Source organism: Trematomus bernacchii, unplaced genomic scaffold, assembly GCF_902827165.1.
Source record: "Trematomus bernacchii unplaced genomic scaffold, fTreBer1.1, whole genome shotgun sequence".
Classification (NCBI taxonomy): Eukaryota; Metazoa; Chordata; class Actinopteri; order Perciformes; family Nototheniidae; genus Trematomus; species Trematomus bernacchii.
In genome coordinates, this window is record NW_022987593.1 from 11,984,011 (window position 1) to 12,000,878 (window position 16,868).

Genomic DNA, 16,868 nt, shown 5'->3' on the forward strand with positions numbered 1-16,868 from the left:
TGAAAGATGATTTTTTTTTTAATCAGTAAAAACAGGTGCAATATTTCACATGTAAACAATTGCAGCATCTCATTCTTAATACCTGAATAGTTACAAAGAAATAATATTTTAGTGACACAAGGATTCCTGTAAAAATAGATCAGTTTAACAAAACAACGATATGGCCTTCAAATTAAATAAAAAGAACGTTTTTGCAAATCATTTCAAGTGCTCTAAGGCTAACCAACAGATGGGTTAGCAGGCGCCACATCTTCAGTATTAAATCATTATCAGCTTCATCAACAGCCCTCTGTCCCTGCAGCCAGACTACACACAACAACCAGAAACTACTGAAGAAGTGAGGAGAAGAACTGATCTGTGTGTAGCAGCTAGCAAGTTAATGGCATTCAAATTGACCTCAGTAATATTCCCTACTGAATCTTCTACATGTTAACCGTTTGTAGTGATAGTTTTTTGCATAATATAATTTTCCACATTATTGATTACAGTCATGTCAGGGGTTACGTTGCATTTCCCCCTGAACCATGTCAAACTACAATGCACGAAGCTTCCTATGCCTTACTGTCTTTTATATGTAGGCTTTTGATGTGAAAAACATCAGGAAGGGTCGAGTCTAGTGTCACACTCATCTTGAGTAAGGCAAAGAAGACTGGATTTGATTAAAGGTTGATTATTTTGGTTAAATTAGAGAAACAGAGAGTTGATTATATCATGACTTGTTCTGATGGAATCAGTCCTGTGGAAAAGTTCATTATACTGAATTAACCATGTAAGCTGTATAGATAGATATTTATATATATTATATAACAGATTGAACTTGTTATTGTCAGCCCTGCTCTTTTTCTGAGACGTGGCCATTGTTTTAGTACTAGCTTTATATACAAAGTAAATCAGGGAGTTTGTAGAATTTGGCTGCTGGTCTGTGTAGTACGTTTAGCTCAGATTACATCGCCACCCTTCAACAGAAATTAAATATTTGCAAGCAGTTGGCACTGAGTTCCCATATTAGTTTGATCCTACGAGTGGATAAGACCACCATCGTTACAGCAACTTGGAGCTTTCTCTAGCATCGCTGCTCGCCCACCTTTAGTTTCCGTTAGTGCTTTTCAACCTAGACTCCATTTCCCCATATTGTGGTGTCAAATTAAAGTGACAAATTAAACAACAACCGGTCCAGTATTAAGTTAGAGTGCTGCAGCGGGGAAATGCACGTCCACTAAGAGTTTGTTTTTGCTGCTGATAGGCTCTGATTTTCATTCCAAGTGTCTGACAACATGGAAAAGGTCCTAAAAGTGTTTTCTTCACCTTGGACTTGGTCTGTTTGTTATTGCGTCATGTTCTGAAATATTACCAGAGGGTTAGGCCTCTTCCACATTGTCAACATTAGCCTTAACGTTTATCCATGAACATCTTTGAGATAACACAGCAGAGCGCTCTGTTCTCCAAACACAGTTAGTCCTTTCTTAACCAACGATTCAACCGTTGTCACAATAACAACATGATGGGGGGGGCGGGATCAAGAAAAAGTTGTCGAAAACTGTTTTATTTCTCTGTGGACCCTTCTCAACAGGTTAACAGACACTTTGAATGAAAAGCTGAGCCTGCAGGTTATAAAACAAGTGTTACGTAGAAGTACATTGACAGCGCATAACTCCCACGTTATTCAATTGTTTTGCAGCCGGTTGCTGCACACCGACTCAATACTGGACCAATTTCAAAAAGTATTGTCCTCATCCATAACGAAACACATGTGGAAATAGGGTCCAGTTTGAAAAACACAGTAGTTTTCCTCTAAGTGTGTCCTTACTTCTGTCCTGACTTAGCAGCAGTCTTTCTCTTCTGACAGACCATCGCTGTCCTCCTCATTTTCTCTTATCTGTGACACAAAACCACGTCATGTTGCCCCTTGGGTTTCACACCACTTCCTCCTGAGGGCTTCATTCTGCTCATAATCTCTGATCACGATCCCCTGGCCCTCTCTCCTCTCCTCTGTGTCTCTTCCCTGCAGTGTTACGGTCAGGATGCCATGTGGCTTCTCCTCTGTTCTCCTTCGTCCCTCTCCTCCTCCTCCTCGTCCTCCTGCTCTTCGGTCTCCGTGCTGTCCTTCAGCGCCCTCAGCAGGACTCTGAGCAGCGTGTTTTCGTTCAGCAGGTTTTCAGACGCGTCCACCAGCTCTTCCAGCCTCCTCACCGCCTCCCCCAGCTGCCGGCTCGTCTCCCGGTGCTGATCCTCCAAGCTCCGCCTCTCCATCTGCAGATCTGAGTTCTGGGCTTCGAGGGTAATGGCTTCAAACGTCAGCCGCCGGTTGTCTCGCCACAGCTGCGCCAGCTGCTGGGAGAGGCGTTGGCGGGCGTGCCGCAGCGCCTGAACCTCTCGCTGCAGAGAGAGAAACTCTGATCTGAGGACGGAGCTCTGTTCTGCTCCGTCTGCACCGTGGGGCGCTGACCCCGGTTTGTCTGCAGACTGCACAGAGCCAGAGTGCTGCAGCAGGAAGTGAAGGATGTTGGGTAACGTGATGGGCAGGTCGTCGGGATACTTCACACTATTAGGTTTACTGGAAATGAAAGAAACAGGGAGAAAATTGTGAAAACAATGTGGCTGAAATGCATAACCATGAGGTAAAATACTACTACATTTATATAAATAATAATAATATATTACTTTATAATTATTTTATAAAATGTCTCAGCCGAAACTAATGATTTTAGTTTTTGTCATTGTTATTTTTTCTCTTTTTGCGCCAGGGAAACAAATATATAATATTTTATTATAAGACAATATTAACTGTTTTAAATACCAACAGTCAGTGGTTGCATTGAATTCTTGTTGACCATAATAATACATTATTACCCATCACTAATCAGTAAGATAATAAAATACACATTAAATGTACATTCTTTCAATTGGGTTAAGTTAATCTTTTAAACTAGTAAACCGCATTGAAGTTGTGAAAAATGCACAATTCCCTTAGGCCTAGTTATTATGTTTACGTTGACACGAGACAAACATTTTTTGAAGTCATCCAATGTAAAAGCTATAGAAATAAATGGATTCTGGAAAAGTTGTTCCTCTTTGACTTGCTGATTATGCGACTGTCATTTCCAGCCAAATGTGTGTTTCTTACCTGTACTTAGGAAAGAGAAGAATGGAGGGGACGTGATCCACCATGAACTCCCATGGAAGATCATTACGTGCAACATTCACCCTGCAGAGAGAATTGTATTTTATAAATAATGGACCAGAAAACCAAATCATATAAAACGGAACGGGTTTACAGAGGAACGTAAAGCAGAACGTACCTGGCCACGGTGATGGAGCCGTTTCCCTGCAACAGGCGGGCCAGCTGGATGATGACGTGGTTGAGAATGGAGCAAAACCCACACCACTGAGTGTAGTAGAACAGCAGCACATCCTGCACGAGAACACACACACACACACACACACATTTATATAATGTATTTTCCTCCACAGCTCGAGTCCATTAACTGAAAACTCACGCCGAATCCTTCATTAAAATTGATTTTTGTATTTTTGATCCACACATGTTTGTTTTCCGTTTAAAACCTCTGCACCTGCAAACACAACCCGCTTTCTGTGCATGGATCGCTGTGCATTCGTGTGTAGGTTTTTTGAGACCCGCATGACTGTCACCTGATTCGTACTTGTAATTTTTTCTATCTATAGCCAATCAAATATCTCCTCAATTATAAGCCAATCACATGAGCGCGCCCCCACGAGGGTATGATTTATTGCGTTCATGACGTAGCGCTTCATGTACGCATTTTGCGGTGTCCGGAGCTGACAGGTCCATCTCAGGACACCTCCACTCTCAGTACATTGCCACTTTCCAAACAGGAAATGCACGCAAATACAATCTTTTATATTATTAAGGTACAGCGCCACTTTCCGAACCATTAATTAAAGGTAGGGTAGGTAAGTTTGAGAAACCGGCTCGAGATACACTTTTTGTTATATTCCATGGAATGCTCTTAACATCCCGATAGCAATGAATATCTTAAGTGCTTTGACAAAAAATACATTAAAAAATGTCATCTGTGGAAGCCGTGGTACTGTAAAAAGCACGACCAATCATCTGAGCCGGCCTGGCTAAAATAACTGGATGGCCTACCTGCCTGTCAGCCTTCCATCTGTGCACAAACTTATCTCGTGCCCTCATTGGTCATGTGCACGTTCGTGTGTGTTGGAGGAGGGGCTCTGTAAGGAAGTGGCAGATTTTTTCCGGCTGTGTATTTTCAAATTCTAGTAATCTCGAGCTGGTTTCTCCAAAATTACCTACCCCACCTTTAATGCTTGTGTACACAAAAACGGCAGGCAAAACCGTTTTAAATGTGCGTTTCCTGTATGGCGAATACAGCTGCTTTATTTATGTCTGTATGAAGTTGTTGTGAGTGTGGAGGGAGCAGCTACAAGTTAGCTTAGCCTGATCGATCGAGGCCTGTGCTACGAAGCCAGTTCTACAGACCCTGGATATCTCTTGAGTTATCTGGCTTAACTAACCCTAACAAGCGAGATCTCGCTAAGCGGTCCTACGACGCTGGTTATCAACTCGGTAAATCAACCCAGGGTTTCTCTGTCCGGTTGAGAGCGTGTTCACGTGAAAGGGGCGGGGCTAGCAACAGGGACAAAAACATCCATGACTTAAACACTTAATACAGGATAAAAGCCACATAGTTGCACCTGCAAAGTGAATACAGAACAGCTGGTACAAAAAAAACAAAAAACGACCGAGAGTTTGAATGCATACATTAAAAGGTTTATGATATCACAGCCCCGTCTAAGACACGAGTGGATCTGATATTAATTACATTTGACTCAAGTGTTTCGTCAACTTAATGTGTTGCTTAAAATAACACTTCGGCATACAGTATGTGACTATAAGTGTTGCACGGCCAGATACGGCTCAGATGAATGAGGCGAGAAAACACAGCTGACAGCCGGCGTGAAACTCGAGCGATTATTCGCTTCGCGTCCGGTGTGAACGCACCATTATTACAAGAATTATATAATTACAAAATAAAATCGCCACTCTCAGTACAGCGCCACTTTCCGAACAGGAAATGCACGCAAATACAATCTTTGATATTATTATTATTATTAATAATATATAAATAAAGACATCTTGTATTTTAGTTACACCCGCTATTGATTAATTTTGTCAACATTGGACCTTAACACCGTCCACATAGCTATAGTGAAATAATATAATAGAAAACATTAAGCCTCTTTGATTTAATAATCGGAGCTGAAACCTCTCTGCCGTCTCACAACACACACTTCCTTTTTTTTCTTTGAATAATAATAACGTAAAAATAAAGACGACTACTACGGACCTTCGGTCCTGAGATTAGCGCCTGCAGACAGGCTCCATGGACCGGTCAGCTCCGGACAGCGCAAAATGCGCATATGAAGTGCTACGTCAATTAAACAAAGATAAAACTGAGGTAATGGTTTTTGGAGCCAAGGCAGAACGTATAAAAGTTAGCGCTGAGCTTCAGTCTGCAATGTTCAAAACTACAGATAAAGCCAGAAATCTAGGTGTAGTCATGGACTCTGACCTGAGTTTCAACAGTCACATTAAAACAGTTACTAAATCAGCCTACTATCACCTAAAGAACATATCTAGGATTAAAAGACTAATGTCACAGCAGGATTTGGAAAAACTTGTCCATGCTTTTATCTTCAGTAGACTAGACTACTGCAATGGTGTCTTTACAGGTCTCACTAAAAAATCTATTAGAAAGCTGCAGCTGATTCAGAACGCCGCTGCTCGAGTCCTCACTAACACTAAGAAAGTGGATCACATCACTCCTGTTCTGAAGTCCTTACACTGGCTTCCTGTGTGTCAAAGAATAGATTTCAAAATACTGCTGCTGGTTTATAAAGCTTTGAATGGTTTAGGCCCAAAATACATGTCTGACCTACTGCTAAATTATGAACCATCCAGAACCCTCAGGTCTTCAGGGACTGGTCAGCTTTCTGTCCCCAGAGTCAGAACTAAACATGGAGAAGCAGCGTTCAGTTATTATGCTCCAAATATCTGGAACAAACTCCCAGAAACCTGCAGGTCCGCAGCAACTCTTACTACTTTTAAATCCAGGCTGAAGACTTTTCTTTTTGCCGCTGCTTTTAATTGAACTATTCACATCTTAAACTGCACTGTAACTTTTAACTTTTATCCATGTATTTTTTCTTTTAATGTTTATTTTATTATCTTTCCTTTTTAATGACTGATTTTAAATGCCATTTTTAAAATGTCTTCCATTTTTGTAAAGCACTTTGAATTACCTTGTGTTGAAAGGTGCTATATAAATAAACTTGCCTTGCCTTGCCTTGCCTACGTCATGAACGCAAGAAATCATACCCTCGTGGGGACGCGCTCATGTGATTGGCTTATAATTGAGGAGACATCTGATTGGCTATAGATAGAAAAAATTACAAGTACAAATCGGGTGACCGTCAGGGGAGTCTAAAAAAACCCACACACGAATGCACGGCGATCCGTGCACAGAAAGCGGTTTGTGTTTGCAGGTGCAGAGGTTTTAAACGGAAAACAAATATGTTTGGATCAACAATACATATGTAAAACTTTTTTCTGTATTTGGATTTTATTTACATGTATATGAAACGGAACACATTTGTGTGTGCATTGAAAAACACGTGAAATACAAGTGTGAATCCTTCTGTGTGCATGTGTGTATTATGAGACTGTTCTGAGCCCATAGATAATTAACATAGCTCAAATAGCGAGCTTGAAACACTTAGAGTTTTTAGATTTCCATATTTTTTGACAGAATTTTTTTTTGCATGTTTAGGTAAAAGCAGCTTTCAAATTCCTAAAACTACAAAACATTACGATTATAGAAATATAATAAAAAGCACATCCTGAATTTCCTCACAGGGATAAATAAAGGTCCATCTTATCTTATCTTACACCACATATACTAAATGACGGCAATACACATACATATAGACTAATAAACGTTGGTAACTAACAATAGATTAGTGAATAAGTTGAGTAGGAATTAAAGCAGTTTCTTCTTACCTTTTCCACGTCCATGACTGCGGGCAGGAAGGAGGAGGTGGTCAGCTCAGTGATGAGGCGGCGAGGGGGGGGCTGCTGTGTGTCTGCATGCTTAGTCTCCCCCTCCCCAACTTTCCTGTCCTCTTCTCCCACCAGATGTCTCTGCAGGAGGCTGTGTGGAGCGCTGAAGTTCCTGATGAAGGCCTCTGTAAGAAGATAGGAGACACACACAGTGAGAATAACCTTCAAGGTCATATTCAAGTATGATATACAAATGAGTCTTCTAGTAATCCAAGTATTTATTTCAAAAGTTTACTGACTTTCACGTGCATGGAGAAGAGAAATACTACTAATGTCTCTACTGCAATCCAGATAACATTACATAAATATGCATCCCATAGGATCTACATTTTAATACTATTAATGAGCCACCACAGGCCAAAACTTCCTTTGTCCAATGACTTGCACACTTCTTCGTGTTGACCTTCCCCTGTACCGTATGCAAAACATGTCAGTGTTTGCTTTTGGTCTTCTTTGTCTGATGATGTGGAGAATGTGCACTACTCTTTGCACCGATCCGCAATAAGCAACAACACACTAATCTGTTTCCTCCATCAACAGGACAGAAAGAAAAACTCTTCACTTTACGTAAATGCAGCTAAGAGCAACACTATAAATATTTTTTAAAGCGAAATTATATAAGGGTGTAAAGTTTTAACCACGTTTCTATAATCATTGCCCCTTACAACTCTCTATAACAGCGGCTTTTAACTCCACCTTTGATTGTGGACATTTGGAACAGGTATATATATTTATTTTTTTTACTTGCATGATGATCTAACCACCATTGTAGAAACTAGTTTGACCAGTTCCAAACCAAATAAGACCATGTGATATGGCTGAAACACTCTCCAGGTCTCACCCAGAGACTCCGTCAGCGTGGCTGCTGGGCTGCGGTGCAGAACGTAATGAACCTCGTCCTTCAGGTGCACAATGGTTGCAAACGACCCGTCTCCTTGTGCCCCGGCCCCCTGGTGAGGAGAAACACTTCTGTTCCCCGTGGCCCCCAGCCTCTCCGCCAGGGGCCAGTTCAGAGCCACGTCCAGCAGGTAGAACCGGAGCGTCCTGTTGGTGTGACAGCGCAGCCCTGTGATGCCCCCCCCCCCCTGAGAGGACGGAGCAAGGGGGGAAGACGGATGTGTGAGGGGAGCTGCTTGCTCCTCTTTGGCTTGTGATTGGTTGAGCTGAGGTTCTACTTCTCTGCAGCAGGCACTGTATTGGCTGAACGGGCTGTAGCTGCTCAGGAAGTGGCTGCAGCCCTCGGAGGTGTTCAGAGACGCAGCAGGCAGTCGGTGGAGGCAGCAGTGATGGAGATGAGACTGGAACACTTCTCCTCCCCGAGTGGTGGAGGAGAAGGAGCAGCGCACAGAGGAGCTGCTCAGGCTGGATGGTGACAGACGGAGGCAAACCTCACACACACTCGCACTGAACTCTGGGAGAGGGACTGACTGGCAGCACGAGTGGGGGGGGAAGGTTTCCTCTGAGCTGGAGTGGTTAGCGATGTCACAGGAATGATAACGCACAGCAATGTCTGCAATCTGAAAGACAAAGGAAAGATAGTCGAGTCTCACGTGTTTCTTAATATGTTTATTATAAGCAGCATATAGTTTGAGTTTGGCGTCTAGGCTCGGGCCTCATCACTCCACAGATTTACAAAGAACATTGAGTGATGATTAGATAACTATCCCCCGAGCCTACAGGTGGAAGCTGGGGTGGTGGTGGGGCAGGCAAGTAGCAGCAACATGAAACACAGCAGCAGGAACATGAACGCAGCAATAGCAAGTGAACACAGCAGTGGCAGCAGCAGCATAGCGAGGCAGAGGCAGGACGACCTGGCAGCTTAAATAGAGCGGCATGTTTAGGAGAATGTGTTTGGTTGGTTGTAAGAGGGACGAGGTGCGTCACGTGTTAATGTCTGATTGGTGCTCGAGTTGACTGCCTGAACTAGCTCGCAGGCTTCGCCCCATTTATAATATATATATAATTATTTATTTTTAACAGGTGTTCCAGGTACATACATCTGGGTTAAGGTAAGACCGGTTTAATTACATAGCAGTTTTCAAAAACAGTCTATTTAATCTGTTTACATAATAATGCAATCTGTAAAAGGACAAAAATAAGCATTTTCTTCAATTCAATAACTCAAAATGAAAGTGGTTCCAAAGTGCAGCGCAAGAAATGTGTCCCATATTAAATGTAATAAATATTGGTGGAAAAGGGAAAGGTTTTAAATCTTGTCTTGTCGTTTCATTCCAGTTATGAAGTTCATAAATATATAATATAATATACAATATATATTATGTAAGTGAATAATAGAAATATATAAAAAGAAAGCTCTGAAAGACCGAAAACAGAGCCCTGTGACAGGAAGTAAAGGATAGAGTTTCCATCTCAAATATTTCTTTCTTCTGTTCAGGTACAACTGAAACCTGAGGCCTTTCAATTGTACCTGAGGCTATCCATCCTGAGACAACTAAGAGGGATTCTTTGGTCCATTGTATGAAAGGCAGCCTTAAGATCACGTCCACTCTCTATGTGATGTGTCTCGTTATGCTCACCTGCTGCAGCATTGGACTGGGTTTGGTCCCGAGTGGGTTGTGCGGCAGGAACAGCAGCAGAGCCGGACCTTTACTCAGCTCGTGCTCTAGGAGGCGGGACTTAGTTCCTGGAGGCTGCAGCCATTGGAGGACGGTCTCGCGGTGTTCAAACACCCAGCTACATATGGCCTCTGACGTGAAGTTGCGTTCCCTTCGAGGGAAAATCTGACGTACGAAAAAACAAACGGGATTGTTAGCATTCATCCGAAATGAAAGTCAAATGTAACGAGCGTTTCATTATTCCAGCACCAGTTTCTTGGTGACAAATGCTTACCAATGAGGAGTTAAATCTTCTGTTGAGATAAACTGATTCATCTTCTTTAAGAGAGATGGCCTCGGCCACCTGCTTGTTGGTCACAACACCGAAACGTACAACACCACGGAAATCTGCACCAGAAAAACATAGAGACTGAGGACTGGATTGCACATTTCTTACTCAGGGTATACGCAGGAATCCTGAAGTCACATTTAAGACCTTTTAAGACCTTTTAAGACCCTTTCCATACATTTTAAGACCTCATCGCCACTTGGAGTTCTAACCGGTTACATTGGCGACACACTTTACCTCACATTGACTATATACAGTATTGATTGTCCTTCCTCCTTATCTTCCAACCATTTGGACGCAAACTTGCATTTCCCCATAACGATGTTTTTTAACAACCGGCGTAAACGGACCTTTGCGCGCTATCAAGCAGTGAGCGTGCGATGTCCTGTTCAGATGACGTCAAATCCAACGGGATGCCATAAATAAACTACACAGAATCACACTACACACCTACGCAATGATTACATTCAGGAAAACTGTAGAATACAACCTCTTTGGACAATTGGTATACTTATTGAAAACAAGCTACAAAATGTAATACCTTAGAAAATGCCGTTTAATACTTTTTAATAAATCAATTTAGCGAAAATTAAGGCTATCAACTTTTAATACTTTTTAAGACCCCGCGGACACCCTGTTATTCCATATACTACTTACTGCTATTTTCAATCATATGCGTTTTCCAAAAGCGAGCCATATCTATCCTACATACTTGTTGACACACATACGACTCTACGATCTTCAGTACCGATTGATCATTTCTTACCCCTTTTCAGGGCCTGCAGGGCAGAGGACAGATACGTGATGTACCCCGGGGGCTGAGGAGAGGAGTTAAACTGGAAGAAGCCCACCACTCGAGGCTGGAAACAAACAAGAGACAGCCAATTAGAACACATCATATTGAAATATAGCCTTAGACAGTTTAACACTAAGGTTGATCCACAGATCTTATTTGAGCAACTTGCATAACTGTAAAAAAATCAGTTTGATCTTTACAGTGTGTGCGGTACACACTGTAAAGATCAAACTGATTTCCCGTCAACTCTCCATCAAATGGCCTGAAGTCAAACAGTACCTCGTGATAGGAGAGAAACTCTTTGAGCGCGTCTCTCGACGGGAGGTAAGTGAGCGGTGTGATGACTCGGAGGATAAAACTCTCCACATATGGAGCTACATACGGACCCTTGTACTCTATAGGCCCAAACCTGCAGCAAGGAAACACAAAGAACATCGTAGATCAATAAGATGATCTCCCACCAACAGCTCAAATGTACCAATCAAATGATTTTAAGGTTGTCTACTACGTAAACTGATCATGAGACGAGATGCATAAACAATTTCTAATAATTGACCTGTGACGAAAATGTTTTCATTATCTAACTCTTGCAAAATGTGCTGAAGTGGAAACTGAAATGTCGATTAATGTGCACCGTCCTGGTAAACAAATAAACAGGATTTGAATAGCTAAAAACCTGTACTGAAAGTCCAGGGGAAAACACGGACACATTATCAACCTAAATATCACAAACAGTGTGATCAATGCGGCACAATATATAAAGGTGTAAATGTAATTGCTTCTTGCTTTTCAGGACAAAATGCTAACTGGTTCCTGCTTCTTAAAATGTAAGTATTTATATCTTTAAATGTTGTCCGGACGCAACTACAAATGTGAAGATGTCACTTTGGGAAAGTAAGAAAGTGTGTCAGCAATAAGATGACTCATTTGGTGTTGTTATAAACGTCATTATATGTATTTTTAAATCACAGAAATCATATGAATTGAAGCCAGAATGTAACTGATAACTCTGATAGGAAGGGCGTCTTACCTTCTATAAAACAGGTGGATGATCGGGTACTGATAGAAGCGATTTTGCTTCCTACATTTCCCATGATTCCACCAGCAGTTAACAGCTAGAAACTGCACCTGTGTGTGTTTGTTTGAAGAGAGGGAGAAAGAGATGGAAAAACTATTTCCATAACACAGACCTGAGGCCTGTACTACGAAGCTGGTTCAACTTAACCTGGATATGTTGGAGTTAGCCGGTTGGCCTAAGCCAAAACATACGCGCTCTGGCTAAGCTGTACTACGACGCTGGTTATCAAGTGGATCGCTCAAGCCAGCCGTGTCCTATCTAGTTAGGTGCGCGTTCACATGAAAGGGGTGGTATTTGGAGCATTCGACCAATCTCAAACACGGACAAGCGTACTGACAGCGCAGCGTCATACTTCCTGAATGAAAAGTGAACTTTAATATTAGTCAAATATGAAGAAGTTCAACTTTAAACATCCATGTCTTAAACACTTTATCCAGGATAAAAGCCACATAGCTGCACCTGCAAGGTGAATACAGCTGGTAAAAGAAAAAGCGTTTGAATGCGTACATTAACAGGTTTATGAAATCACTGCCCCGTCCAAGACACGAGTGGATCTGACTTTAATTAGGAGAATTTGACTCGAGTGTTTCGTCAACTTAATGTGTTGCTTAAAATAATACTTCTGCATACAGTATGTGACACTGTGAGTGTTGCACGGCCAGATACGGCTCAGCTGACTCAGATAAGGAAATATATGATACATTATGATGTGATATGATATGAATGATAATGGCACACATTGACGTCTGCACTCACAGTGCCGCGGACTGTACTTAATGTTACTCTGATCCGGTTACTTATGTCGTGGCAGATATTTAAGTAAGCTTTCTTAACGCTAATGTTATAATAGTCAGATTGCTCTGAAGATGGGAGGGGATATTCTATTAATTTTCACGTTCACACAGTCAGTTGATTTTTGCCGGCCGTCTTTCCTGCAACGGCAGTTTTTCTGTATTTCCTTTATCCTGTAATATGACTTGATAGCTTTAAACTCCACACACTGAGCTCTGATTGGTCAGCAGGCGGTGCTTTCACTGAGTTGATCTCTTAGCCTGCAACCTAACCTGCTCCGGAGCAGGTTTGCCGCTCAGCATAAGTTACCATGGAAATCTAGCCTGCTAAAAAGAGAACCAGCGTCGTAGGACCAGAAAGCCCGAGATTTCCCTGAATTTAGCCGGCTAAGCGAAAATCCAGCTTCGTAGTACAGGCCTCAGGTATAGTGTGGAGCATTGTCAGAGATACGTCCGTGCAGCCTGTATTCAGTCTCATTTACATAACTAATGAGCATTAAGCTCTGAGCCTGAGGAACATCATCCCAACAGTCAGACACATTCTAGTAAACAGGATTTTCACGGTGAATTTGACTTTATAACTCCAGCAGATTTCTATAAACTTACCTGACCTGCTCTTTGCGGCTTGTCTATAGTCAGCGTATTTAGACTATTCTCAAAATATTACAATTACTACTGTTGTCTTTGCACTTAAGAGACTTGAAAACTATATTTACTCTCGTACATGTATTCTGTAAACTCATAAGCATGTCACTATAACAACACATTCTCTGCTACCTTATCAGTGATCATACACACGCGCTGTAATGAATGGTGCCATTTGGTATGTAAACACTCCTGCAGAGTGCACGTTGTGACCCCTCAGGTGTCCTGTACCTGTTTAGCGAGCTTCTTAGCCACCTGCTGCACTTCCTGCCTGGCTGCCATCGAGTGAGCACACCACGGTGCATAGAAGAAGATCAGAGAAACCTCCGCCACGCTGCGGAGACGCTCCACCTGCAGAGGAAATGTTAACGTTATTGACTTAACCACTTTGCTAGATTGTAGTTGTCAATGAATGCATTATTATTAAGGACTGACAATTGAAGTACTACTTTAAAGCAGATGTGTGTCTCTTGGTGTAAAGAAGTGGAATTCTTTACCGAATGATTTAAAGGGCTGTAAGAACATTTTTATGTTTAAGAAAATGTATAAAGAAAGCATATTTAGACAGTATGAAGTTGACTGTTGATTGTGTTCTGGTTTTATGTTTCAGTATTTGTAAGCAACTGTGACTGAAAGAATATTGCTTTTATTTTGCTTTTTAATGGTTATTTCATTTTATTTTGTTATTTTTTTGTAAGAAGGGGCAGGTAAAATAAGATGTTCTTCCCTAAAACAGTATAAGTGTACATGTTTTGTTTTAAAATAACTACCATGTGGAATAAACAAATAAATACCATTTTTTTAAAAAGTACTTTGAGAAACTATTAGCCGACTCGTAGAGCTGCAGAAATGTTATTATTTAAGGCAATGGCAAACAAATGAGCATGTGAGTTGAGGAGCAGTCAGATGAAAGCTACATTAGGAAACATTCGAGTAAGTTTCACGCACAGGAAATGTAATGAAGACTACATGTAAGCTGTATGTACTCTGCAGCCTTATCATGTTGCTCCTTTGTTAGGACTGTCCTCATATCCATTCAACAAGTAGTTATTACAAAATGTATTGGCGTACACTTCAGAAAAACTTGACTCCGATACGATGTGTGTGTTTCTCACCTGGTCTAGCTGACCCAAGTACAGATCCACTATCGGGGCCTCGGCAGAGAAGAACCGCACCGGAGGCCGAGCTGCTGCCACCACATTCTTAGCACGGCTACAGGAAGGACAGATTTCAATGTAAATACTAAATAATGACAAAACAATTAGGTTCCCTCTATCAAGCAACGCACTTCCCCTCTGGGGTTGACGGGCAGGATGTGTCTGAGATTATTCTTATACAATATTATGCATTAAATCCAAAGATAAGTTAAGATGGAAAGTATGTGTTGTTAAGTGCTCTTATGAAGTTATCAGGTAGCTTTCTTTATTGTTGTGGACTTTTGATCAGACAACAAAAGCACTTTCAAAATGTATTATTACTTTGGGCTCAGAGAACTTGCGATGGAGTTATGTTTACAATAAATGGGTATACAATATATTTAAGATCAGCTGCAGATCATGGAGACCTCAACTGGTTTATGGCTGCAACTAACACTTATTATAAATTCATGTTTTGTTCAGGAAACAGTCCAGAACCCAAAAATAATCCTTCTTTGTACTATAATGATTAACAAGGAAAGCTCCTTTGACTTGAAGAGCTGGAACTAGATACTGATTAATAAAGACAAATGATTGACCAAAATAATTGATTTGACTTATTGTTTTCACCTCTTTAGCTGATAATACTTGTTTGACAACTTGAACTTCTTACTTAAATGTTTACAATACTCAATCTTCCCCCACAACCAGCTAAGCAGGATGTGTCTTAGATCATGTGTTTGCATTTTGCTTCAAGTTTCTGTCTCCCCAGCTGAACCTCCACAGCTGGCCTCACAGGAACATACATGTGTTGTTTACTACAGAGTTATGACGTTAACACTGTTGACTTAAGAGTCATGTACAAATACAGACGCTCAAACCGTATTAAAACTAAGAAATTAAAGGTATGATAGACTCCTGGGAAAAGGACTGTCTGTTTAAAGTGATTATAGCATTAGTTAATCCTCCTGTCCTGCAGTACACGCCAGTATTAGATTAACTCCACAGCATTATGAAGACCCTAATTACTTACAAGTAGCTACATTGTAATTAGGTGTAGCTAATTTACGACTTTTCAATGCTACAACATATGTATCTCTCAGCAAAGTAACCCACATGTTCAGTCAGTCATGGTTGTCTCCCGTTAGCCTGGTGGTCACAAAAACACACCATAAACTAAGTGTATGTTAAGGCAGCGAAGTGTGTTACCTGCATGTGAACTTGACGGCCAGTACGAGCAGCACTCCGAGCAGCACAGCCCCGCAGAGCAGCCCTGGTCTCCGGGCCATCAGAAACAGCACCTGCCGGAGAGAAGACTGCCGCACCCGGCGCAGCATTACAGGCGGTCGGCGGCTCTCCGTCCCATTTATACTCCCCGGCTTACGGCTCTCTACGCGTCCATTTGCCTACCAAGGGGCGGAGAGGAGGACTGGTTCGACGGGGAGGAGGAAGGAGCTAACCTGGATTGGACATAGGTGCTGCTGGTATTCAAACACGGTCACACCAACCTTTCTTTCCCACGTAGACTTTTCACTTCCGCAACAATGACGTAAGGGAGGGACTGTAACATGTTGTTAGCTGTTTAAAGCGCACGGTGCATTTCAAAATTAAGGACATCTGGGTAGAATAACATACGGTATTTAGGTTGAATGAGAAATAAACGGGTTTATATAATTATAATGCTTTAATATTTGGACATATATTGTGTTTTTAATAGTTTTTTCGTGTTGAGTCTTTCTTGCTGTTTTGAGACAGTCCCTACGTTGTTGTAGTGACAGCCGTTGCTGCCATGACGATGGTCGAACACTAGAGGGCGGTCGTTTAAAGCAAACGGTGCATTTAAAAATCAAGGAGAACTGGGTGAAATAAAATAGGGTACTTTGATGGAATGAGAAATAAAGTTGTAAAAATGTATCATATTTTAAAAACTGCAATATAACTATATTTGTAGTTATTTTTGCGTATTGAGTCTCTCCCTGCTGTTTCCAGACAGTCCCTATTGTTGTAACTACAGCCGTTGCTGCCATGACGACGGTCGAACACTAGAAGGCGGACGTTGTAAAGTTTTCAATCAATCAAATCGTTTTAAATAAGAATAAAGTTATGATTCATTATTTTTGTTTACAGTTATTAAAAATGACTACAGTGACACCTTCACCGGCAATGACAATCTTGGATCTAAGGCTCTCTCCAACAATGCCTGGTAAACATATAAGCAGGCCCATGGGCGTCGCAGCCATTATATGAGGGTGGGACAAGTCCCCCCCCACCTTTTAAAATGATTAGACCCCCCCACTTTTACTATGCGGAAAGTCCGTGAATCGGTCTATCCACTCGCCACTCTTTGTAGAGCGCTGTGTCAGTGCTTCATTATCAAATCCATTCCACTTGCTTA

The 16,868-nt window shown here is 41.6% G+C and overlaps 1 protein-coding gene across 1 annotated transcript; it reads right to left on the reverse strand.

The window, feature by feature from the left end:
- On the reverse strand, positions 1–15,998 carry txndc11 (thioredoxin domain containing 11). Its single transcript, XM_034129970.1, has 13 exons — positions 15,683–15,998; positions 14,453–14,549; positions 13,569–13,688; positions 11,854–11,951; positions 11,103–11,232; positions 10,794–10,887; positions 9,974–10,086; positions 9,661–9,864; positions 7,965–8,640; positions 7,064–7,248; positions 3,300–3,412; positions 3,125–3,205; positions 1–2,554 (listed from the first exon to the last, which is right to left on the reverse strand). Exons 1-13 carry the CDS (start codon positions 15,808–15,810, stop codon positions 2,017–2,019), a joined length of 2,577 nt encoding a protein of 858 aa, XP_033985861.1. The 5' UTR covers positions 15,811–15,998; the 3' UTR covers positions 1–2,016.
- Between the last annotated feature and the right edge of the window lie 870 nt (positions 15,999–16,868).